At 38.2% G+C, this 25,175-nt stretch overlaps 1 protein-coding gene across 1 annotated transcript in view; it reads left to right on the top strand.

Annotated features, from left to right (window-relative positions):
* The first annotated feature begins 391 nt into the window (after positions 1–391).
* Positions 392–25,175, top strand: part of LCA5 (lebercilin LCA5) — a 58,761-nt gene continuing 33,977 nt past the window's right edge. The window contains exons 1-3 of the mRNA XM_061427275.1: positions 392–649; positions 17,173–17,553; positions 22,625–23,154. Of these exons, the coding sequence (XP_061283259.1) occupies positions 17,361–17,553; positions 22,625–23,154 (723 nt within the window). The 5' untranslated portion in view covers positions 392–649; positions 17,173–17,360. The remainder of the gene's footprint in view (positions 650–17,172; positions 17,554–22,624; positions 23,155–25,175) is intronic.

Genomic DNA, 25,175 nt, shown 5'->3' with positions numbered 1-25,175 from the left:
CAAACCAAGTGATTTCCAAAAGCGATCTGAGACAATTTTCAGTGTTTTCAATTAGGCAGTGGCTCATTTTTACAATTCACTTCACCAGAGGCCTTCACCTCCCAGCCACACACGAAGCCCCTAGACCCTCCTGCGGCCACGACTGCCTCCGCGCAGCCTAAAAGGGGCCGGGCGCGCTTCTCTGGGCTGCGGCTTGCACAGCTTCGCCCCTCTCCTCTGCTGCCACAGCTAGAGCGGTCAGCCAACGGCCGCCTTCCGTTGTACGCATCGTTCCGCCTTCCAGTTCCACCGAAGCCAATGGAAAGAGAATCCAGTAGCAACAGAAGCCAATGGGAGGTCGGGGGCGGGCATATCATTGGCTGCGCGCGCCCCGCGGTGCAGTCTGGGCCTCCGCCTCCGTTACCCTGGAGCCGAGGTCGCCGCGCCGCGGCCGCCCACGGCTGGCTGTCTCCGCCCCTGCTCTGGCGCCGTGTTCAAACCTCCCGCACCCCGGCCCCCTCCGCCCCCGCCCCGCAGCTTCCCCTTCCCCCCCGCAGCCTAGTCAGGCACCCCCACCCCCTCTTTAGCCGACAGACGCTGAGGCCCCGCGGAGAGAGGCAAGGCGGCGGGCGCCCAGTCGGTGCTGAGGAGGGGCCGGAGGCGGTTGGAGGTGGGCTTCGGGGTGGGCGTGGAGACAAGGGGGGAGTTGGGGGTGCGGGGCGAGGCCGGGCTTTAGGGGCGCTGGCGAGGTGGCTTTCGTGGACTGGCGCCTGCGAGTGGACTTGTTAAAGGATTAGGAATGGAGGAGGATTTGGGGACGCGGGGAGGAGAAAGCCCCTAGGAAAGTAAATCTCGAGCCCGGCACTAGGAGGGTCCCGGGAAGAGGGGAATTTGAGGGGAACGAGTTGGGGGGAAAGGTTGATTTGGTGATCGGGAAGAGAAGGAAGGGAACGCATTGCAGGAATACTTAGGGGTTCAGAGTTATTAGAAAACCCCAGAGGCCTGTAGACTGAAGATGGGAAAGGAGGACCAGAGTCCAGAAGGGGAAAGAGGCTGTGAGGCTTTGGGTATCTCTGGGATGATAAATGATGGGAAATGAAGAGTGGTTACCGTGGAGAGGATCTTTGGTGCAGGCTGCGAAATTTTTATGACTCCTTCAGAGATGGGATGAGAGGAGGAATGAGTTGGCGCCCAAAATTGCCTTTTTGGCCTAGATGAGTTGGAGTGGGTGCTCAGACACTTGGTGTTTTAAGTTGGCAGGACCACGGGATAGTGTTTTAACAGTGGTGAAGAACACGGGTCCGATTCACCTGAGCTGCATCTGCTCTCTTGGACTCACCTGGGCTTAATCCCCTCTCATTATCTCACCTGAACGTAAATCCCTCTCATGCACTTTGTGGCTGTGGATAATCTACAAACATCAATTAGTAACAGATTCCTGGCTGGGAACAAATGACTAGCATCGTATTTTCCCATTTCAGAATGGGAATGGCATAGATATCGTGAAGATTAAGTTTATTGAGACTGTTCACATCTATTCCTACATAAGTGAAAAAAGAATTGGATATTAAATAGTCTGCTCTGAGTGGTGATTTTCAGTCGTGAAGCACCCCCTTGAAAGTCTGAAGAAAGTTTTGGCTCCTGTCTCTACAAAAGTACACTTGGGCACCTATATGTTTATGATGGTCCTTTACTTCAGGTTAAGAGTTTGGATTAGGTATCTCTTTGGGATCAAAGTCATCATTTAAATGATTTTTGTTGTTGTTGAAGGGGCTTCAGGCAATTTGGAAAACAGTAAAACAGAAAAGGATACAGTTCTGGAGATTTCTTTACTTTTTTTCTCACTTTAGTGTGGTTATTATTTTAATCTTTTTCAGTTGTAGTTTTACATTTGAATTTTATATTACTGTTCTAAATATTTCACTTTAGGATTTTGCTGAATGTTGACTTGCATGTTTATTCAAAACATGAGAGGAAATAATTTGTTTTGATTCTCTTAGGTTGACAGAGTGTCATTTTAGATGTCAGAAACTATCTGTGACTTCAGAAAAGTGATTTTTCTTTTGTCAGAGTCGCATCTCTTCTGTTAAACAATCATGGAACCATAATTCTGTATGACACAGTGGAGGACTGTTAGGATCAACATGCTAATCTCTCTCCTGGTTCTTCTCCTGCCTGTCATTCCTCATCTCCTGTATGGAATCCTCCTTTATCCACCACTTAATTATTGTGTTTCCTCATAATTCAGTCTTCTGCCTTCTGTTCACTCTGTGTTCTTTTCTTGGCTGAGTTCATTCTCAGGCTTTTGATAGTCTTTGCTTCCACCTTCCATATTTTTGTCAATATACAATGCATTTTTTTTTTTTAAATCTCTTTCCTGGAACACTTGAGGTAGCTACAAATTTATATAATTGATTTTTTGGTATTTCCACATAGATTTCCCATAGGCATCCTCAACTCACTGTGTCTGATATCAAACTCATCAGGTTTCCCCGCCAAATCTATACTGTTGAATGGTACCATATTCACCCAATTTTTCAAGGGTTTATTTAGGTTCGTTCTCCTCCATATATAATTGGCCTCAATGTCCAGTTTATTTTACTTGATAAACATGTCTAAATCAATTCTACATTCTGTATTTCTAAGTTACCGAACCTTAGTTCAAACTTCTATCATTTGTCACCTGATCTCAAGGCCAGTTGTTATTATTCCTTAAGCTTTATTGCTCTCCAGTTCTTGGGTTGAGGATGAATCATTGTATTTTTGAATCGTCGTCAGATCTTTGTCGGTGTGGTTATTTTAATCTTATTGAAGATCCTTTGCTTTCAATGAACTTCAGTTCAGTCGCTCAGTCGTGTCCGACTCTTTGTGACCCCATGAATTGCAGCATGCCAGGCCTCCCTGTCCATCACCAACTCCCGGAGTTCACCCAGACTCACGTCCATTGAGTCAATGATGCCATCCAGCCATCTCATTCACTGTCGTCCCCTTCTCCTCCTGCCCCCAATCCCTCCCAGCATCAGAGTCTTTTCCAATGAGTCAACTCTTCGCATGAGGTGGCCAAAGTACTGGAGTTTCAGCTTTAGCATCATTTCTTCCAAAGAAATCCCAGGGCTGATCTTCTGAAGAATGGACTGGTTGGATCTCCTTGCAGTCCAAGGGACTCTCAAGAGTCTTCTCCAACACCACAGTTCAAAAGCATCAATTCTTCAGCGCTCAGCCTTCTTCACAGTCCAACTCTCACATCCATATATGACCACAGGAAAAACCATAGCCTTGACTAGACGAACCTTTGTTGGCAAAGTAATGTCTCTGCTTTTGAATATGCTATCTAGGTTGGTCATAACTTTCCTTTGCATAAAAATCCTTCTTGTAATGGTCTCTTACACTTAACTCTGTTTTACTTATTATTATCAATACTTTATCACTACCTCCAGTCAATACAGTCATTTTAAACCAGCATTGTCCAATAGAAATATAATGTGAGCTGTATATATAATTTTCAGGATCAGCACAAGAAATACATACAGGTGAAATTAATTTTAATAATGTTTTATTTAACCCAAGATATCCAAAATGCTGTTTCAATACATATTGAATATTAAGATTATTAGAGGTATTTTATGTTCTTTTCATGTATTGTTTTCAAAATCCCATGTATATTTTTTACCTAACAGCTTATTTCTGTTCTAACTAACTGTATTTCAGGTTCTCAGTCATCACTGTTTTGGACAGCACAGTCATGAACTATTTACAGTTTTTCTCATGCCTTTTACTTCTGCACATGTTGTTTCCTCTTACCGAAATAGGGTCTTCCTTCATCAACTGTCTTCTTTTGCTAACCTTAGCTGTCATCTTGCCCCCACAGAACACAAATACACAACCCAAATCATACTTGTACTTGACCTCTGCTAATACCAAATAACTCAATTTTAGGCATTTTATCCTCTGGCAGTCTTCCCAAACTCCCTTCTGTCCTCTAATCGTAGTTTAGGGTTTCCTCAGCTTCCGTTACTTCCCTTTATCATTAGTATTTAATACTACTTATCTTTCTTTTCAGGCTGGGAGTTTCTTAATAGGGATTAGTTGTCTCATTTTTGTGTCTCCAGCTTTATCCATAGTTCAGTGCCTGATGGTAGTATTCAGTAAATGCCGAATGAATGAATATTCTGTGTTTTCATTTGACTGAATGAAGTTTGGGAATACATACTGTAGTTAAGATGCTTTAGTTTGACCCATGTTTCAGTGTGCTATTTAAAAGAAGTTGATTATACCTTAAATCTTAAGTCTAACCTTTACTGTGATCTGACCTAGAGTCTAGAAAACTATACTTAAAACCTAAACACAGTTTGATTTTTAACCAAAAGTCGGTGTTGTGTAAATATATGTAGAATAAGGAACCACTTAGCAACATCCTAGAATGTCGAGAAGTAGAGAAATGGAAACACTTTACTTGTTTCTAATCATTTCTCCCTTATAGGAGAGAAAGAGTTATAGCTTTAATGCAGCAATATTGTTTTTACCTTAATCTCATCTTCAGTTGTTTGTGGTTTTGGTGGGAGAGGGTAGATATTGCTCGTTATCTTTCTCTCCTGGTTTATTTTTATTTCACTCATCTAGTTGGCTATTATGTGAACTCATGCTGGCAGCAGAGGTAGCCAGGTAGCAAAGTTTTATGCAAAGAAGCTGAACACAGGGAAATGACAGGAAATTAACAGTTCTTTGATTTTACATAGGTTGTTTTTTTTTTCTTTTTCTTAAAATGAATTTTTCTTAAAGTCACGTGGATCAGACGCTTATTATGATATTCAGTATACAGTGGACTCTACAGCTTTGGTTTACTTTCTGATTCATTTGAAACTGGATTTGTGTATCCTTTATAGGAGGCAATTCTGTTACTGCAGAAGCTTGTGGTAATCTTTTTTCTGACTTGTGACATGTACTACTTGGGACTTTTAAAAGATGAGTTGGAAAATGATAAGTGCTAGATTTGATGGCTTTCTAGCATTGCCACAGTAGCACTCCTGGCCACTTTTGGAAGATAAACAATTCTTAGAAATTGAAATTGGACAAGATTTATAGTTTTTGTTTTCATCTGGTTACCCTTGTACAATTAAGAGAAACAGATGAACAACTGTTAACTGACTCATTCTATGTCACAAAAAATTAGTTTAAATTAGCTGGAGAGCTGTACCTGAAGTATAAATCTTCAGTGTTCTCTGTTGATAATTTTTTAAGAAAAAAAATTTTATTCACTTAATATGACTAGTTTATATTAGTCTAATAGAAATGTTTGTAACTCGGGTGAAATTTATTTTGTCTGAAGCCCTATAGGTTATTCCCATCATTTAAAAGTAACCCAGTAAGAATATTCCAACTTTATGATGGGAATGGCTCAGAGCAAAACTTTTGACTTGTTCATTTTCTCCCTTCTTAGGCATTTTAGAGATGTATGTAAGTCTTATACAATTAGTTGATTGTGGGACAGTTTAATTTCCTTTAAAATAGAAAGGTTCATTTTGTTGAACGAAACTACTAATATTATATTCAAAATAGCATTATAGATTAATCATTCACTTCACAAAGATTAATACATGGTATTATGATTATTCTGGTGAACTAGACAGATAAGATTTCTGTTCCCATGGGTCTTATATTTAACAGGAAGAGACAAATGTGAGATTATTCCCAATAGTAACGAAGTCTGTGAAGAAAATAAAGCAGAGTAATCTCACCCTTGTGAAATTCTAAGGGAAGGTCCTAGGTAAAAGGTGCAGCAGATCTCTGAGTTGGTGACATGTTTAGCACATTAGATGCACAAAAGAATGCCACTGTGGCTGCAAAAGATGAGGGGAAGAAATAAGGCATGAGGTAAGGGTGGAGAAGTAGGCGGGAGGGCCAGGTCTTACAGGAGTTTGCAGGTCTGGTTAAGGAGTCTGATGACTATTGGAAGCCACTGAAAGGTATTAAGTAGAAGGTCTGCTTGATGCTGTTTGATCTCTGTGTCAGGTAGCTTTCTGTAACTGGGGCAGCAAGAATGAAAGCAGGATATCAGTTAGGAGGCTATTGCGGAGAGAAGATGGTGGTTTGGACCAGGGCAGTAGCAGTGGGGATGATAAGGAATCATCCAATTTGGAATATATTTTGGAGATAAACCAGCCTGGTTTTACAGATGGTTTGGTTGTGGGATGTAAGATTAAGAAGAAATCCAGGATGATCCTTCGATTTGTGACATGGATAATTTAGTAGATGGAAATGCCATTTAATGAGGTCAGAAAAATAGGAAAGAGTTGGTGGGAGTAGAAAGCGAACAGATCATGATTTTGTATTGGCATGTTTAGATACCCAGCTGGAGTTGTCAAACAGGAAGGTGAATATATGAATCTGGAAGGCAGGGTAAGTGAGGTCTAGATGAGATCACCTAAGAGGAGAGTGTAGATAAAAGAGCGTCTAAAACATGGTGCCTTGTGTATTCCAGCCTTTAGAGATCAGAAAGAGGAGACAGATTCAACAGAAAAGACGAAGAGATGGCCAATGAGGCAGTGAGAAAACCAGGAAAGAGGAGGCTATGAAAGTTATAAAGAGAGTGTTGTAGGAAGGAGGGAATGGGTAGTCTTTTCCAACGCTCTGTGAGGTCAAGGACAAATAGGACAGAAAATTGATTTTTGGATTTCTCCAGGGTGAACGTCATTGTTTGTTTTGATGAAAGCTATTTCAGGGGAATGGTCAAGATGAAAACCTGACTAGTGTGAATTTAGAAAAACGTTGGGAAGGAAGTAGAGGTGTAACGTTCTAGATTATCATATAGTATAATATTCTAGTACAGATTGGGCTTCTATGGTGGCTCAGTTGGTGAAGAATCCGTCTGCAATGCTGGAGACGTGCTTCGATCCCTGGGTTGGGAAGACTATTTTAGTATAGATAGAATAGTCTTTTATTGGAAGATTGGCGTGGAGAAATTGGGTTGTAGATGCAATAGGGACCTGGAGCCAAGCAATAGCTTTATTAGAGCCTCTTTGTTAGTAGGAATGATCCAGTAAAGAGGGTTGAGTTGCAGGTGTACAGTCCTTGAGATGGAGAGGAGGAGTGGGGAAGAAGGTAGGTGAGTTTAGCTCTTAAAAGGAGCAACAGCGCTTCTTCAGTCTTAGTAGGAGAGCACCACAGAACCGTGTGGTTGCAGATGGAGGCGCCTGTAAAGATACGGTCGTCCTCACCTGATTGTTGCTATTGAAATATTGAATAGGTCCCTCAACTAAGAGTCAGAAAACTTGTAGTCCATTTCAGATTTTACTAATTTAACTCTGTGACCTTAGGTAAAATGCCATCTTGGGTAAATCACTTTGTTTTTCTGGGTCTTAGTTTCCTTAATCTATGCAAAGAAAGGACCGATTTCTCAGGGTTCCTTCCAGTGCTAAATTGTTACGCAGTCTTGTATAGTAGTAATTCATGGGTTTTTATTTGCTTGTACTTTGTAGCAAAATTATTAGTTATTATTCTAATAGTTGCATTATCTTGTCTGTATCCATTTCTTGCCTTTCATCTTTTTGGTCTAATACTTTGTGTATGTTCTTTAACTTGTTTTGTTTTTCTGTTTGCTTATTTGAACTGTGTTTTTCTGGCAGTAGTGTTAGCCAGGCAACTGTGTTTTTACAAGGACTAAGACCTAACTTTATAAAAGAAAATTTTCACGAGTGTCTAAATTTCTATTCTCTCAGATCAGATCAGATCAGTTGCTCAGTCGTGTCTGACTCTTTGCGACCCCATGAATCGCGCCAGGCCTCTGTCCATCACCAATTCCCGGAGTTCACCCAGACTCACGTCCATCGAGTCAGTGATGCCATCCAGCCATCCAGCCATCTCATCCGCTGTCGTCCCCTTCTCCTCCTGCCCCCAATCCCTCCCAGCATCAGAGCCTTTTCCAATGAGTCAACTCTTCACATGAGGTGGCCAAAGTACTGGAATTTCAGCTTTAGCATCATTCCTTCCAAAGAAATCCCAGGGCTGATCTCCTTCAGAATGGACTGGTTGGATCTCCTTGCAATCCAAGGGACTCTCAAGAGTCTTCTCCAACACCACAGTTCAAAAGCATCAATTCTTCAGCACTCAGCCTTCTTCACGGTCCAACTCTCACATCCATACATGACCACATGATAAACCATAGCCTTGACTAGATGAACCTTTGTTGGCAAAGTAATGTCTCTGCATTTGAATATGCTATCTAGGTTGGTGATAACTTTCCTTCCAAAGAGTAAGCGTCTTTTAATTTCATGACTGCAGTCACCATCTGCAGTGATTAGGAACACTTAGATCTTTGGATTGCAGTACATTCTAAGGAATGCTTGTTTGTTGTCATGAAGAATTGTAACATAATATGGGATACATATTTTAAAATATGGGATACATTTTTTGGCATAGATGCTAAGTAATCAGAAGCAAGAAAAATATTGTCTAGTGTTCCAGGGACTATTCTCTTATTTTTTTAATTTTATATTGGAGTATAGTTAATTTACAATATTGTGTTAGTTTCAGGTGTACAATAAAGTGATTCAGTTTACATATATCTATTCTTTCTCGGGTTTTTTCCCCATATCACTTATTACAGAATATAGAGTAGAGTTCCCTGTACTGTACACTAGGTCCTTGTTGATTATCTATTTTTTATATAGTAATGTGTATATGTTTGGAGAAAGCAATGGCACCCAACTCCAGTACTCTTGCCTGGAAAATCCCATGGATGGAGGAGCCTGGTAGGCTACAGTCCATGGGGTCGCCAAGAGTTGGACACAATTGAGCGACTTCACTTTCACTTTTCACTTTCATGCATTGGAGAAGGAAATGGCAACCTGCTCCAGTATTCTTGCCTGGAAAATCCCAGGGACAGGGGAGCCTGGTGGGTGCCGTCTATGGAGTCGCACAGAGTTGGACATGACTGAAGCGACTTAGCAGCAGCAGCAGCAGCAGCAGCAGTGTATATGTTAATCCCAAACTCCTAATTTATCCCTTACCCAGTGTTTCCCCTTTGGTAAACGTAAGTTTGTTTTTGAAGTCTGTGAGTCTGTTTCTGCTTCATAAATAAGTTCATTTGTATCGTTTTTCTTTTAGATTCCACTTGTAAGTGACATCGTATGGTACTTGTTTTTCTCTCTCTGGCCTACTTCACTTAATATGATAAATCTCTAGGTCCATCCATGGCATCCGCTGCAAATGGCGTTGCTTCCCTCTTTGAAAGGCTGAGTAATATTCCATTCTGTGTATGTACTCTATCTTCTCTATCTGTTGCTCTGTCAGTGGACACTTAGATTGCTTCCACATCTAGGCTATTGTAAATAGTGCTGCAGTGAGCATTGGGGTGCATGTATCTTTTCAAATTATAGTTTTCTCTAGATATATAACCTGAGGCTGACTTTATCACCTTAAAAAATGTTTTCATGTAGTTAACATGTAATATTTCTAGGGAATATATAAAGGATACATAGCATAATTTATTGTGATTTTTTTCTTAACTGGCCATCTTTGATGGAAGAGCCAGACCCTACCTTAAAGGAACTCCTAGTGTGTTTTGCTCATCTTAATTTCCTCATTGTCTTTAAATGGCATCTGTAGCCATTAGTAATTTAGTAATTTTTGTTGACTGAATTGAATAGGTGTATGAATTGAATAGTAGTTTCATAAACTTTGGAAAAGTGATTGCTTGTATCAAGTTCTCTTAAAAGTTTGAGACTTATTATTAGGAATAATTAGCCAAAGATGACTCATCCTGTGGCTGATTGATGTTGATGTATGGCAGGCACCAACACAACATTGTAAAGCAGTTATCCTCTAATTAAATTTAAAAGAAATAGCCATTTACTTAAAGAGTTATACTTGCTGTTAAAGATGTAGATCTGACCATATGTATTTTTCTTCTAGTTGGAGACAACATTAAAATCATATTAAGGATAAAAGAGAATAAACCTTTAACATTGAAAGGATGATAGAGTACCCTCAGTGGATGAGAGATTATTAATACAACACATTTCTGAAACAGGAAAGGAAAATGATGCATGGAACAGATTAGAACAGAGAGAACTATGTCACAAGATACTCAAGAGGGAAAGAAGTATTCTGATGTATCCTGCAGATTCTCAGAGAATCTTAGGATTTAAAAAGAAAGGAAAAATTAAAAATGGGAAGAAAGAATAATTGAAAAACTATCAATGGAATAGTTGTGTCTCAAGCCTGTGCACATCAACAGTGTGATTCTCTCTGCCCTTCACCCCTTCCTCTCTTTCCCATTAAAAAATACAGACTTAGTTTCTTCTGGAAATGAAAACAAAGATAACACTTAAAAAGTAGAGTTGCCATGGTGGACATTTGTGTTTGGAGATAATCCCTCCTCTTTGCTAACTTTCAGTAAGTCCCCCGTATAGTGCTGGTTCTCCGCTGTTCATCTTGAAGCAACGTGTGCTTGTCAGGAGGCCATGCTCACGTGCAGTTTTGTTCATTCTTTCCTATGGGTGACCAAAAATTCACAGAAATAAAATTGGCAGGATTTAAAAAGCCTAGGCTAAACAAAGTGAAAAACTGTAGCTATGTGAAACATAATTTCTGCATCAGAAGAGATCTTAAACAAAATGTCTAGAGTGTTCTCAGGGGAAGAAAAAAAACGTATTGCCTCATTAAAGCAAGAATAGAATAATTGTTTAAAAAAATCAAAACAAGAAAGAGTTCTTAGAAACTAAGATTTTTGCACAAATTCAAAAATCCTGGATGGTTATGAAGATAAATTGAGTAAATGTCATTGAAAACAGAACAAAAAGACAAAGAGAGAAAGTCTGTTATTTTACCAGTAGAAGTTTAAAAAAGAGTAAAGGGAAAGTCAATTATCAAAAATGTAACCTAAGCACAATAAGGAAGAGGGAAGCAAAGGGCAACGCAATGAAAAAAAAAACAAAAAACCTCACACCTATGTGTGCATCTTTGTGACATTTCACTACAGCAAGAGGAAAGGTCCTAAAGGCAACTAAGGAGTTTTTTGTTTTCTTTAAAGGTTTCTATAAAGAATGAGAATCAAGTGGACATAAGTGTAAACTCCTTAAGGCAGAGATTTTTCGTTGTTTTTTTTTTTCATTTCTTTTGCTTAATGAGAGCACAAGAAACATATGTTGAATAAGAGAACGACTGTCACATCCCATAAGCAGCTCTGAGGTTTTAAAGACAGTGGAGCAGTGTCTCCAAAGTTCTGAGAGAGACGGACTTAGAATTTGGAACCTAGAAAAATAATCAAGTATGATGCAAAATAAAGACATTCTCAGGCATACGAAGACTCAGAGCTTTCACTTCAGGTAACCCAGAAGAAGTTGCGTGAAAGTATGGAGCAGTGAGACACAATGAAAACTAATACAAATGACATGGACTACTAGAAAAGGTATATTAACACAGAAGTACAATAAAAATAATTCCAGAATGACAGTCGTACAGCAAGTAGAAAGTAATTAGTTTAAGTTAGAATAGGAAATTACTCCAAGAAGAAAATGTCTTTAAGAAGAATAACAGATTTCAGGCTACAGATAGAATGACTAAGAAACTGATTGATATCAGTGACATGGTAAGAAGGATGTTTTTTTCCTTTCAAAAAAAAAGGACAGCAATTCTAAAGAAAAAACTCTGCATAACCAACATGTAGTTGCATGTTGCAGCCATTTAAAAATGAGATGTGAGTTAAATCCTTATCTTTCATAGTCTAAAATTACTAGTTGAAGAAATAGTATAAGCGCACTACTATATATAAAACAGTTAACCAACAAGGAACTGCTATAAAGCACAGGAAACTATACTCAATATTTTGTAATGACCTGTAAGGGAAAAGAATCTGAAAATGAATATATATATGTATGTATATATAATTACTGTGTTGTACACCTGAAACTTCCCAGGTGGAGCCAGTGGTAAAGAACTCTTGCCAATGCAGGAGACTTAAGAGACTCAGATTCGTTCCCTGGGTCGGAAAGACCCCCTAGAGGGGCATGGCAACCCACTCCAGTGTTCTTGCCTGGACAATCCATAGACAGAGGAGCTTGGCGGGCTGCAGTCCATAGGGTCACAAAGAGTCAGACACGACTGAAGCGACTTAGCGTGCACGTACACACACTGAAGCTAACACAATATTTTAAATCAACTATACTTCAGTAATAAAAAGAAATAATAAAAGCAAAAAAGTATAGGCCATTAAAATAGTTGTCCCAGGGAACAAGACTTGGATAATGGGGCAATGGATATTTCCTTATTTTTTTTTTTTAAAGATGCATATATTGGGGGCAGGGGGTGGGTAGGGAGATAGCTAGTGTTGGTACATAGGAGGTGAATGACAGGTAATGTTTTTGTGGATTCTTACCCTTTGCAAGAAAAGTTAGGTGGATTCCTGACTTAGAGGGGATAGGTCATAGGGAACTACTTCTGCTGTATGCATATAAACAGAAATATATGTTATTATTTTTGCATATATCATATAGTTAACTTTTAATTATGCTATTAAAATTAAAACTGAAAGTCATTGACAGGGAACGTTAATCAGAACTTACCGATCATCTTGTATGTTTGTATTATAAATATAATTATTGATATTTACCAAGTGCTTACTGTGGGATAGTAAATTATTCCATTTAGTTGTCACAGCAGTTTTCTAAGGAAGATACCATTATTATTTCCATTTTACAGGTGAGAAAATTGAGATTTAGATGTAGATTGAGGTTTGCACAGCTGATAAGTGATGGATCCACTTAATTGCCTTAATTCATTATCCTTTTTTCTTCGACAGTTTTTTACGTGTGTAAATATTTTCTTTCATGATTTGCAAAGTGAAAGATTCAGACTGATTTATATATTTCTAATATTAGTCCTTGCCTTTGCTGATTTCAGCTCAAATAGCTAATTGTAACAGAGAGTGAGATTGCTAGGCAATAAAATCTAAGTTCTAGTTTGCTTGATTTTTTAAAAATATTTTTTTACTAAGGAAAATTTCAAACAAATACAAAAGCAGTGATATTAGAGTAATGAAGCCGCAGGTGTCACAGTTTTTACATTGTTTTACTAACTCATGGCCAGTCTTATTTAATATATACTTTTACCTCCTTCCCCGTGGATTATTTTGAAGTAAACTCCAGGCATTATTTAATTTTATCTATAAATATCTCAACATCTACCTTGAAATATAAGGACTCTTTAAAAAAAAAAACCATATCATGATCTTACCTAAAGCAATAGCAGTTCCTTAATGTCATTAAATATCTAGTCAGTGTTTTAATTTTCTCAGTTTTATAATTTTGCAGAATTTGTTTGAATTAGGATTGAAACAAGGCTCATAGATGGCAGTTGTTTGTTTTCCTGAGGCTTTTAAAATATATAGATACCTTTTCCTATCTCTTCCTTTTCTGCTTGCAATTTATGTTAAAGAAGCCAGTTGGTCCTACAGAATTGGCCACAGAGTAGATTTTGCTAATTGCTTCCTTGTACCTCTGTCCCCTGAATTTTCTATAAATTGTCATTTCAGTTTAGAAGCTTGATCAAAATCAGATTTTATTTTTCTTGTAGAAGGAATCTATTACCTCAGTGGAATTGTTGCGTCTCCTCTGGAGGCACACTGTCTGATAATTTTCTGTGGTGTTAGCCATTAGTGAGCATGATCTAGTTTCATTATTTCGTTAGTAACTGCAAAATGACAATGCTCTAATTCTGTCATTCGAATAATCCCCTTTTTAATTGACTAACTAGAGTAATTCTGTAAAGAAATACTTCCTCTTATCTACTATTTTGTTGTTCTAAGATACAGCTTGTAACAGTGTAGACAGGATACATGTTGGATTTTTTTCCTCTTCATGTATCAATTTTCAGATGAATGAGTTGATTCCTTAGTATCTTTCAGGGGTAACTCATTAGTTTTTTAAAATAACATATGACCTCATGAATTTAAACATGTTCTATGTGTTTTAATCCTTTGCTGATACAGTTCTTATTGAAGATGCAATTGTCCCATCGTTGACTGGTCAGAGCTTCCTGGAGCACTGTCCTGAACCCTTCTGACAGTGTTTCATAGCTTTCTTGCTCTCTAGTATGACCACATTTCTAGATTGTAGGATGGCACCCCACTCCAGTACTCTTGCCTGGAGAATCCCATGGATGGAGGAGCCTGGTGGGCTGCAGTCCATGGGGTCGCTTAGAGTCAGACATGACTGAGCGACTTCACTTTCACTTTTCACTTTCATGCATTGGAGAAGGAAATGGCAACCCACTCCAGTGTTCTTGCCTGGAGAATCCCAGGGATGGGGAGCCTGGTGGGCTGCCATCTATGGGGTCACACAGAGTCGGACACGACTGAAGCGACTTAGCAGCAGCAGCAGCAGCAGCAGAATAATACCAGCAATGCAATTATTGAAAATTGTTTTTAGAAAAATTTTGGACCTCTTTTGTCAGTAGGATCATCTTCCTAGGGATTGTGTTCTTTAAAGTTGTTAGTACTGGTTAATGTGTGTAGCTTTGCTGCCAACTGTATATATGAAAGTGAAAGTGTGAGTTGCTCATTGAAAGTTGCTTTGTTGGGTCTGACTCTTTGTGATCCCATGGACTGTAGCCGCCAGGCTCCTCTGTCCATGGGATTCTCCAGTCAAGAATCCTGGAGTGGGTTGCCATTTCCTTCTCCAGGGCATCTTACCCACCTAGGGATTGAACCTGGGAATCCTGTATTGCAGTTGGATTCTTTACTGTCTGAGCCACCTTCAGTTAGATTTTCTTTTGATTCATAGGAAATGCTTTTTAAAAACCTAATTTCCACAAAGTATGATTTCCAGCATTGAGTCTACAGAAGTTAAGGTAAAGAAGTGTAACTCCTATCCCTGTCCCTCAGCTCAGCTTCCTCCCTTCCTCTGCAGCTGTATCGTCCAGTCAGCTAACCACCAGTGCATTTGGCTTTTAACAGTTAAAGTTCAACATAATTAAAAATTAGTTCCTCATTCACTCTTAGCACATTTCAGTGTTCAGTAGCTGCATGCGGCTAGCTATCATACTGAACTGATTTTAAAACATTTCTGTATTCTAAAATTGAAGTATGGTTGATGTACAGTGCTGTGCTAATTACTGCTGTACAGCAAAGTGACTCCATTATACATATACATACCTTGTTTTTTTTTTTTTTAATACATACCTTCTTTTTCCATTATGGTTTATCATAGGATACTGAATGTAGTTCTTTGTGCTGTGCAGTATCCATTCTATATATAAAAGCTTACATCCGCTAACCCCAACCTCCCACTCCATTCTTCTCCCAGCTCTTTCCCCCTTGGCAACCACCAGTCTCTTCTCTAAGAATATTTCCAGTCTTGCTCATAGTTCTGTTGGACACCCCTGCCATGGAGAACCCATTGTGTTTTCATGAACTGTATAGTTTATTCCTCTACTTTTTAAAAATATGCAAGTTATAGATATGAATTTATAACCCTCCTTCAATAAGTGGTAGCGTACTACGCATGCCTTTTTCCCTCTTCCTTTTCTTAGTGTCTCTTGGCGATCACTGCAGACTGCAGAGATTATGCAGAAGTAGTCCTCATTGCCTTAAGAGCTTGGTAGCACAGTACTTTGGAGAAGGAAGTGGCAACCCACTCCAGTATTCTTGCCTGGAGAATCCCAGGGACGGGGGAGCCTGGTGGGCTGCCATCTATGGGATCACAGAGTCGGACACGACTGGAGTGACTTAGCAGCACGGTACTTCGATGTGTGGGGGTGTCCAGTGTGGGTAGCCGGTTCCCTGCTGATGGTCATCGGGATGGACGTGGTCCTTTCCCACTGCAGTGCCGCAGTGAACGGCAGTAATGCTGCCTTGTGTATGTCTCTTTCATTTATGACCAGGCCCAGTATTCTTTTAACACTAATTTCCTCAGTGGACTTTGTTTCTTCTAAATATTAAGAACAGTTGTTCTGATTATAAAAGTAATCTGGTTTCATTTTACTAGAAAATTAAACTCTGTTAAACAGACTAACTTATCTAAAATTCGTGTTGCCCAGACAGAAATTATTTTTGTGTACATGTATACCTTGGTTTTTACAGGTGTGTGTGTGTGTGTGTTTTCCCCCCAGTTCCTGAGCTCAGTAAAAAAGAGTACTCAGCATTTTTCAATGACTGTAGTGGAGATCATATTGTATACAACACTTTGAATTTTTCCTTTACCATAATAGTATAAGCATCTTCCTTGTTAAACTTTTTGTAAACATTTTTGACATCTGCATAATATTATGCTGTATTGATTTTTTCAATACTTTTCTTAATTTTTTATTTTGCAATGGTTAGACATTTAGGTTACTTTTTTTCTTTTTAATTGTGCCACAGTCAACATTTATGCATAACTTTCCTCCTGTTTTTAGGGTAATTTTCTTGGTATCCAGGAGTAGAATTATTGGATCAAAGGTTAAAAGCATAATTAAAGTTTTAACCTATTTTGCCAGCTTTTTTTCCCCAGTCTTGTCTTGATACTCAGTTTGGAAGCAGTGAGTGTTATTTTGAGGAATCTTTGGAAATTTGATAGATTTAAAAATGATGCATGAATTTGAATATTTTTTGTGCCTATTTTTGTATTGCCTGCTGTGGGTCTTAACATGTATTTGCCCATTTATCTTTTGACCTCCTATCTTTCTTGTGGCGTGATATGAGGTATTTATTGATTGTTAAGGATGGTCATGATTTTTCTGTCATGTTGCAAATATTTTTCTTCAAGTGCTTTAATTTGATTAATTTTTCTCATGGTTCAGTTTTACATTTTTATGCAGTCAGTCTTAGATATTTTTCTTATTTTTGTTAGCAGGCTTGTTCTTTACCACATTTCTCCCTACCCCCACCACCAAAACCAAAAACTGGTGACTTTATTATTCACCTAGCATTTGTGTTTGTTATAAATCTTAAGATTCAAGGGAGTCAGATTCAGTTATCATTTCTTCAGAAGCAAGTGTATGTCAGGTACTCTAGATGTTCTCTGTCTAGTCTATGACAGTCTATCTTTTCTCCAAGTGCTGTAGACAACTATGTATGAAAATACAGATGATTTAAATTATGGCCTCTCTTTAAATTCTAAGCAGTATGTTATTTTGCTTTTGGTATCTTTCATTGTAATTAACTCTTGAAATCTATTTCATGAAATATGATGAGTTTCCCTCCCTCTTCCTTAATTGTAGAGGAAAAAAGCCGATCTTCTGGTTGCTATTGTGAATTGTGGACTAAAGATACATAGAGAAAACAGATAGTACAGACCTGAATATTATCCCCAGGATCTGAAGACTCAGAAATTGCTCTTCAGGCTTGTTGTGGAGTTTTCTGAGAAGAGTCTGTGAAATGATGTGACTAGAGACTATTTTGCAAAGCCATGGGGGAAAGAGACAGAAGTCCAGCTACTGATCGAGAAGGTAAGACAAGCAGAAGCCATTACTGTTCATCTGATTTTGGAACTACTCCACAGTCTTCTGGCCGGTCGTCGCTGGTGCATCCCTCCCCACCTGCAAGTATTAAGGGAAAACATGATAAAAAACAAGCTTCAGATAGCCAAGTGCATCATCACGGTAAGCATCCTTTAAAAGACTCCAGTAGACCTAGAATATTCATTCTGAGTGCTTAAGGAAACCTGTGTGAATGAGAATAGGATATATTTTTATAAATGTTGTTTACAGTGTACTATCCTTTGTTACATTCACAGCCATACTGTATCCAGAAGAAAGAACTCTGAGGTTTCTCATTTTTGTTTTCGCTTGTTCCTGAATAAATGATTGTCTTGGGGTTTGTAAAGGCGGAAAAAAAATCACAAAACATTTGTACCTTTCTTTATTTTCAGAAAGTTGTGAAAAGCATGGATATAAAGTGGTTAAGGGACATTTTTATAGATTGGGTAAAATTACTTCTACTTACTGAAAAAGTTCAAACTCAGCTTAGAAATGAAATTTGGGACCACCAGTCTGTTTTCTATTAAATGGTGTTATAATGGAACAGCATAAATCTTTAGAAATAATTTTTCTTGTTAGAATGTTATTAGGCTGGAGCTAGGTATTAATACATATTTGACTGCATAATGTTGTGGAAATCTCTTCATCTTAATAAATCCCTAGTCAAGAAAATCTGTATGTACTTAGTAACAAAATATGTAAGGACCGCTAGTACATCATAGGTAAGCTAAGGGAAATGAGGTTTTATTTGTTGTTATTCAGTCGCTGAGTCGTGTCCGACTCTTTGCAACCCCATGGACTACAGCACGCCAGGCTTCTCTGTCCTTCACTATCTCCCAGTGTTTGCTTAGATTCATGTCCATTGCGTTGGCGATGCTGTGTAATCATCTCATCCTCTGCCACCCCCTTCTCCTTTTGCCTTGGGTCTTTCCCAGCAGTAAAATGAGGTTTTATAGTATCGGTTAATAGATACAATACAGCCATCACATTAGTAGCTTGCTGCTGCTGCTGCTGCTAAGTCGCTTCAGTCGTGTCCGACTCTGTGCGACCCCATAGACGGCAGCCCACCAGGCTCCCCGGCCCCTGGGATTCTCCAGGCAAGAACACTGGAGTGGGTTGCCATTTCCTTCTCCAGTGCATGAAAGTGAAAAGTGAAAGTGAAGTCGCTCAGTCGTGCCCGATTAGTAGCTTAGAGTGGTAAGATTGCAAGGCAGGAAGTAGTATGTAAGCTGAAAAGGAAAACAGGTGAGGTCATGAAATGCCTAGAATGTGTTAAGATAGTGACTGTTTCTGTGGGGGGGATAGTTAGCTATTGAAAAGTTCGAAGCAGGGGTTTGATTACATTTGCCTTTATAAATTTTTACTTTGAAAAGTAACATTTGCCTCTTTAAAATCTGCAAAGAATGTGTGTTCCTTTTGAAAGCAACCTTTTCGGTGAATCCTTGATCAGGCTTCCCAGAGACGTTGACACTTTTAACAACTTTTAACAACAACTTTTAAAAACTTTAATGAGTTTTTTCTTTTTTTTTTTTTCTATATGCTTTTTGCTGGTATGTTTTTGTTTGTTTATTTTTGCTACAAGTACAGTGCTGCAGGTTTCATAGTCTCTTCCTCCAAATCTGTCTGTGTCATTTTCTTGTTTTGATTTTGTGGTTGAGAGCATGATCTGATATTAAACTTTTGCTGCATAATTAAGAATAAACAGACCTTAGGGTTGAATCTTAGAAAATGACTGTTTATTCCCAAGAAATCATTCACATACCTTGGGAATTATTGGTAGGAATACTTTAATTTTTCACTCCTTACCTAGAAGCAGTTTTATTTAAGAAGATAATTGAGAAAAAGCTGTGAGAAACATTTTGAGTATCACCCAGAAAAATTTCAACCTGACTTGTACTGTTTTCTGGTTTGCATTGTCTTTTCAATTAAAGTCTGTGGTAATATGTCTACTTTAGTGCAAGCCAACAGGGCCAAACTGATAACGTCCTTAAACACTGATTTCTTTTGGCTTAAGTTGGCAATTATCAGTGTGTAGACTAAACTGAGTTTTTCCTGGTGGCTCAGACGGTAAAAGTGTCTGCTTGCAATGCGGGAGACCCGGGTTCAATCCCTGGGTCGGGAAGATCCCCTGGATAAGGGCATGGCAACCTGCTACAGTACTCTTGCCTGGAGAAGTCCATGGACGGAGGAGCCTCACAGGCTTCAGTCCATGGGGTCGCAAAGAGTCAGACACAACTGAGCGACTTCACTTCAGACTAAACTAAGGAAAAACCAAATGTGATTTAAAAAGCATCTTGAACACTTGAATTTGCAGAATTTCACATTTGGTAACATAGTCTTCCTTCTTCCTTTTATATTTTCAGCTTATTTTATTATTTTGGAAATAAAATTTGTGCTCTATCAGGAGTTACATATATAATACAATTTAATAATAATTTAGGTTATACATATGTATATATTGCATATTATGTACATATTCTATTTCTCATTTTATCAGTAATATAAACATACTAAGTTTTTGGTAGATGCATAGTTTATCTTTGTTACATGTTTTTTTAATGAGTCATACTATAATTTTAACACCTAATGGAAGGAAAACAGTATTTGTCCGCCCTCTTTTTGGTGGTAACTTAATAAGGGGGAGATGAAGAATGATATATACAACAGTCAGTTATCTTTCTTCTGAGTGTTACTAGCCCTGTATTTCATCTTGATCGTTTTGAAAATGAAAGAGATAGATGAAAGGTGAGAGATATTTTTTGAGTTCTGGTTAATAGAATATAGTAGAAAACAATGTTCAGATTTTTAGGATGTCAAATGTTGGTGGCAGAAGCCCTTTTTGTCTGGCTATATCATAGAATAAGATATTAATGGAGAATTTGTAACCTGATTCGTATAATATCTGCTTCTGCTGCTAAGTCGATTCAGTTGTGTCCGACTCTGTGCGACCCCATAGACGGCAGCCCACCAGGCTCCCCCGTCCCTGGGAAATCTAGGCTTTCACTTCTCAAATTAAGTTTCCATGTGCATAAAATCTTATTTGCTGAGCAATATAATTTTATACATAAAAATCAGATTTGGGATGATTAACATTTATTCTTATGTACAGCCATTTTTATGTATAAAGTTTCTGTCATTCCAAGAGCTGAATACATACTCTGTAATAGCACATAGACACTAAAACTCTGTTCACTCAGTATGTTGGGAAAGAAAGAAAACTGAAATGATAGATACTCCAATTTAAAATTGGAGCAGTTTCTCCAATGGAAGTATTATGCAAATCACAAATGCAAGCCACACATACAATTTTTTATTGCCACATTTAAAAAGAAAAACAGGTAGAAAGGTGGAATTAATTTTAATAATTTTTATTTAACCCAGAATATCCAAAATATTATCATTTCTAAATATATATAGTTAGTATAAAACATAGTGTGTGGAATATTCTGCATTCCTTTTTTTTTCTTTGAATTAGGTGTTTGAAACCTTGTGTGTATTTCAGTTATGGACTCAATTTGGATCACCCACATTTCAGTTTTCAGTAGCCACATGTGGCTGCTGCTGCTGCTAAGTTGCTTCGGTCGTGTCCGACTGACTCTCTGCGACCCCATAGACAGCAACCCATCAGGCTCCCGCATCCCTGGGATTCTCCAGGCAAGAACACTGTAGTGGGTTGCCATTTCTTTCTCCAATGCATGAAAGTGAAAAGTGAAAGTGAAGTAGTTCAGTTGTGTCTGACTCTTAGTGACCCCATGGAGGACCCCACTAGGCTCCTCCGCCCATGGGATTTTCCGGGCAAGAGTACTGGAGTGGGGTGCCATTGCCTTCTCCACTACATGTGGCTAGTGACTACTATATTGGATAGCATAGTTTCAAAGTTACTAATAGGCTTTCCTTCATTTCTTTTTATTACTACTTCCTTTCAAATATTCAGGCATGTATAGAGCTGTAATCCCAAATCAGTACACATTTAATATACCCTCACAAAATTTCTGTCTCTTTAAATGAAACTTTATAATGTTAAATTGTAAACATGTTTTTCTTTACCTGTTTACATAATAAAATCCATGGCTCCTGAAGTAGGTAGGGAAAGATTGGATTTTCTAGTTTTTCTTCATTTTTTCCCCTCTGGAATGCGTTTCCTTCTAGAAAAAATGCAGTCACCTTGGAGATTCAAGTTTGCTGTTCTCCACTATGGCAAACTTCCAGATGCCTCTTTTAAAGGGCAGGTGCTCTGTATATTGAGGCCAAGGTTTAATGAACTTTGAGTAAATAATATTCAAAATTTTTGTGAAATGTGATATGTACACTTTAAAGATTTCGTGTGCTTTTATTTTTTTAGGCTGGAGTCATTTATCTTGTTCTTAAATTATGCCAGATGTTTTTGATTTGAACATCACACAAAAGAAAGCCTCTGAGAAAGCATTTAGAATCACATCTGTACTGCTAAAGTGTTTTCCATTTTCAATCACTGATACATGGGATTAAGTTCTTAATACTGACGAGAGTATTTTTGGAGAATTTTTGTCTTATACGCATACTTCAGTTAATCCTCACAACAAAAGGAAAAATAGACCTGGAAAGGGTTTAAGTTGAATTGCCCAAGGACCAGTGAAGTGGTAACTCCAAGTCTCAAATGTTCTGTCATGTTGTCATCATCTTTCCAGAAACAAAGATTTCTAATTAATTTTAAAAACCATCATTAATTAATGAGATTAATTAATTAATCTAATTAATTTTAAAAAACCATCATTTCAAATTATAATCCCAAATATCTTGGCACAGATGACTTGATTATCATGACATTTTGTATTTATTAGGCACCATGCTAATGCTGACGGTGACCATCTTATCTGCAGAGGTAAAAATGGTGGAGCCTGGTGTTGCCATCTTTTAAAACAGTGTAAAATAATTCCTTGTAAACCATGAGATATTGTTTTGCTGGATCAGAATATGTTTCTTGAACTGTCTTAAAAGATTTCAAACATTTCTTAATAAAAACAATGTATTAAAAGCTCTAAGTAAAACCAAATATTTAAATATTGTAAAATCATTTAAAAAAAGTTTTAAAAAATGTTTCCTTAAAGGAAACAAAATGACTAAAGAATGTTATGGAGTCACTTGTGTTAGGATAAGTCAATAATTCTATATCTGATACAGCTTTCACTTTACGTTATTACTGTTTCTTTTTCAGCCCCTAGGAAACCAAGCCCTAAGTGTCCTCCAAACAGAAAGGGAGTCCGAGCAGGATTTCGCTCCCAGAGCCTCAGTAGGCAGCCATTTCCGAAAGATCCTGATCTTGTTACAAAACAGGTTCTTTCTGCAAGACTGCTAAAAATCAACGAATTGCAGAATGAAGTAACTGAACTCCAGGTCAAGTTAGCCGAGCTGCTAAAAGAAAATAAGGCTTTGAAAAGGCTTCAGTACAGGCAAGAAAAAGCCCTGAATAAATTTGAGGACACAGAAAACGAAATCTCACAACTTATTGCTCGTCATAACAATGAAATTACAGCACTCAAAGACCGCTTAAGAAAATCTCAAGAGAAAGACCGGGCAAATGAAAAAAGGGCTAAAGAGACAGAAGGTGAACTACTTAAGACCAAAATTTCCTTACAGAAACTGAAAAAGATCTCTGAAGCTAAACACCTACCTGAACGAGTTGATTTAGCAAAGAAACTTGCTTCTGCAGAGTTAAAATTAGATGACACAGAGAGAAGAATTAAGGTAAAATTCCCACAGTTTCTAATTGTGCTGTTTTGTGTTATTTTTCATTGGGCATTTGATGTGCACTTTTAAGACTGCTTATTGCAGTTCAGCATTTGCTTGGAAATTAAATCTGATTTTTTTTTTTTAAAGTATCTTTCTGAGTAAGAGATTAGGAAAAATTTAAGATTTTATTTTTAAGAGCAAGATGTGAAAGATTGTATACATTAACGGGCCACATGATAATAGATGTTTAATTCCCAAAATCTTAGCTATTTGGGGGAAATACACTGTTTGATTATGTGATTATTTCTTTAAAATTGAAAATGATACTATAAGAGCTATGCTGAGTCACTTAAGTTGTTTCCAACTCTGTGCGACCCCATAGACAGTAGCCCACCAGGCTCCCCCATCTCCGGGATTCTCCAGGCAAGAACACTGGAGTGGGTTGCCATTTCCTTCTCCAATGCATGAAAGTGAAAAGTGAAAGGGAAGTCGCTCAGTTGTGTCCGACTCTTAGCGACCCCATGGATTGCAGACTAACAGGCTCCTCCGTCCATGGGATTTTCCAAGCAAGAGTACTAGAGTGGGGTGCCATTGCCTTCTCCAACTATAAGAGCTATAGTATATAAAACTGACATTTGGGGCCATTGTGTAAGAAATGCCACATGAATAACTTCTGTTTTTATTTCTTTGAACATTTGTGAAAGATATATTTTGGGGCAGGGTGTGCTTCTACTCCCTCAAGTAAGACTTGATGTGAAAAGTGGGTGGAATGATGCTGAGTTAATAGTCTGAGAATATAGCAGATCTTACAAAAAATTTTTTTTTCTTGAAATTAAAGGAAAAGAGTACTACCCCATGACTGTTATATGGAGAACATATATTAGATGCTACCTGGTGTGTGTGTATATATATATAAAATCTGTTTAGAAAGTAAAGGTTGGGGAAAAGTATGAGAATAATGTTTGCTGTAAGAATTCTTTGAACAAGAGAGAGTCAGAACTATAAACTAGCTTCTCTGCAATGTATTAATTAGATGTTTTTAGTACCTGGTATATACATAGTACTTCTTAGTCTATGTACTATACCAGACTCTCTATACCAATGCCCTGCCCAAAGAGAGTGGCTTATTAAATAGAGTATATATCAGTGGCCAGAAAAAGAACTTAGCTTATTCTCAAAAATTAGCAACCATTAACTTTTGCTTCAGTATACAGAAGATATCTTATTGCATAGGTTCCACCAGTGATCAAGTCAAACTGCAGAGCAAACATATGAAAACTTACTTTGTAGGACCATTTACCTACCTATGTAGTGGGGTGAGGGTAGGGGATAGAAGCAACTATTGTCATGAATAGCTGACGTTTATTTTTAAAGGGAAGTACAAAATGTGACCATATGGATTTTAAAATTAGGAACCAAGAGCGCAGAAGGTTGATTATTAAGTATGGTTAAAAACAACCCACACCTCAGTGTGTATTTCTGTAAAACTAGAGAGAACATGGAATTGTAGTGCACACGCATGTACGCACACACCCCACACATGTATACTGCAGTTCTGTCTTATAGCCTGTTATGAAGGGGGTTGTTGGAATGATAGAGGAGGAAAGAAAGAGAAGGAAGAAAGGAAAACTTGAACAAATCTGTGGATTCTGTGTTGTAGATGGAGTTGAATTATGTGGCTACCCACTTGAGGGCATGAAAATCAGTCATCTGTGATAAGTGTGAAAGTATTAGTCAGTCAGTCACGTCCGACTCTTTGTGACCCCATGCTCTGTAGCCCTCCAAGGTCTTCCGACCATGGGATTCTCCAGGCAAGAATCCTGGAGTGGGTTGCCATTTCCTCCTCCACGGGATCTTCCTGACCAAAAGGGATTGAACCCGCATCTCCTGTGTCTCCTGCCTTGCAGGCAGATTCTTTACCCGCTGAGCCCTCAGGGAAGCTTCAGGTCTTTGAAATACTTACTGTATAGTGTTCTCAATACTTAGGTTTTTCTTACTGGAATAAGAAAAAAAGAAATTGGTGTTAATTGTAGATT

The sequence above is a fragment of the Bos javanicus genome, chromosome 9, assembly GCF_032452875.1.
Source record: "Bos javanicus breed banteng chromosome 9, ARS-OSU_banteng_1.0, whole genome shotgun sequence".
Classification (NCBI taxonomy): Eukaryota; Metazoa; Chordata; class Mammalia; order Artiodactyla; family Bovidae; genus Bos; species Bos javanicus.
Note: the sequence above shows the minus strand (reverse complement) of the source record. Positions and strands in the feature narration are given on the sequence as shown.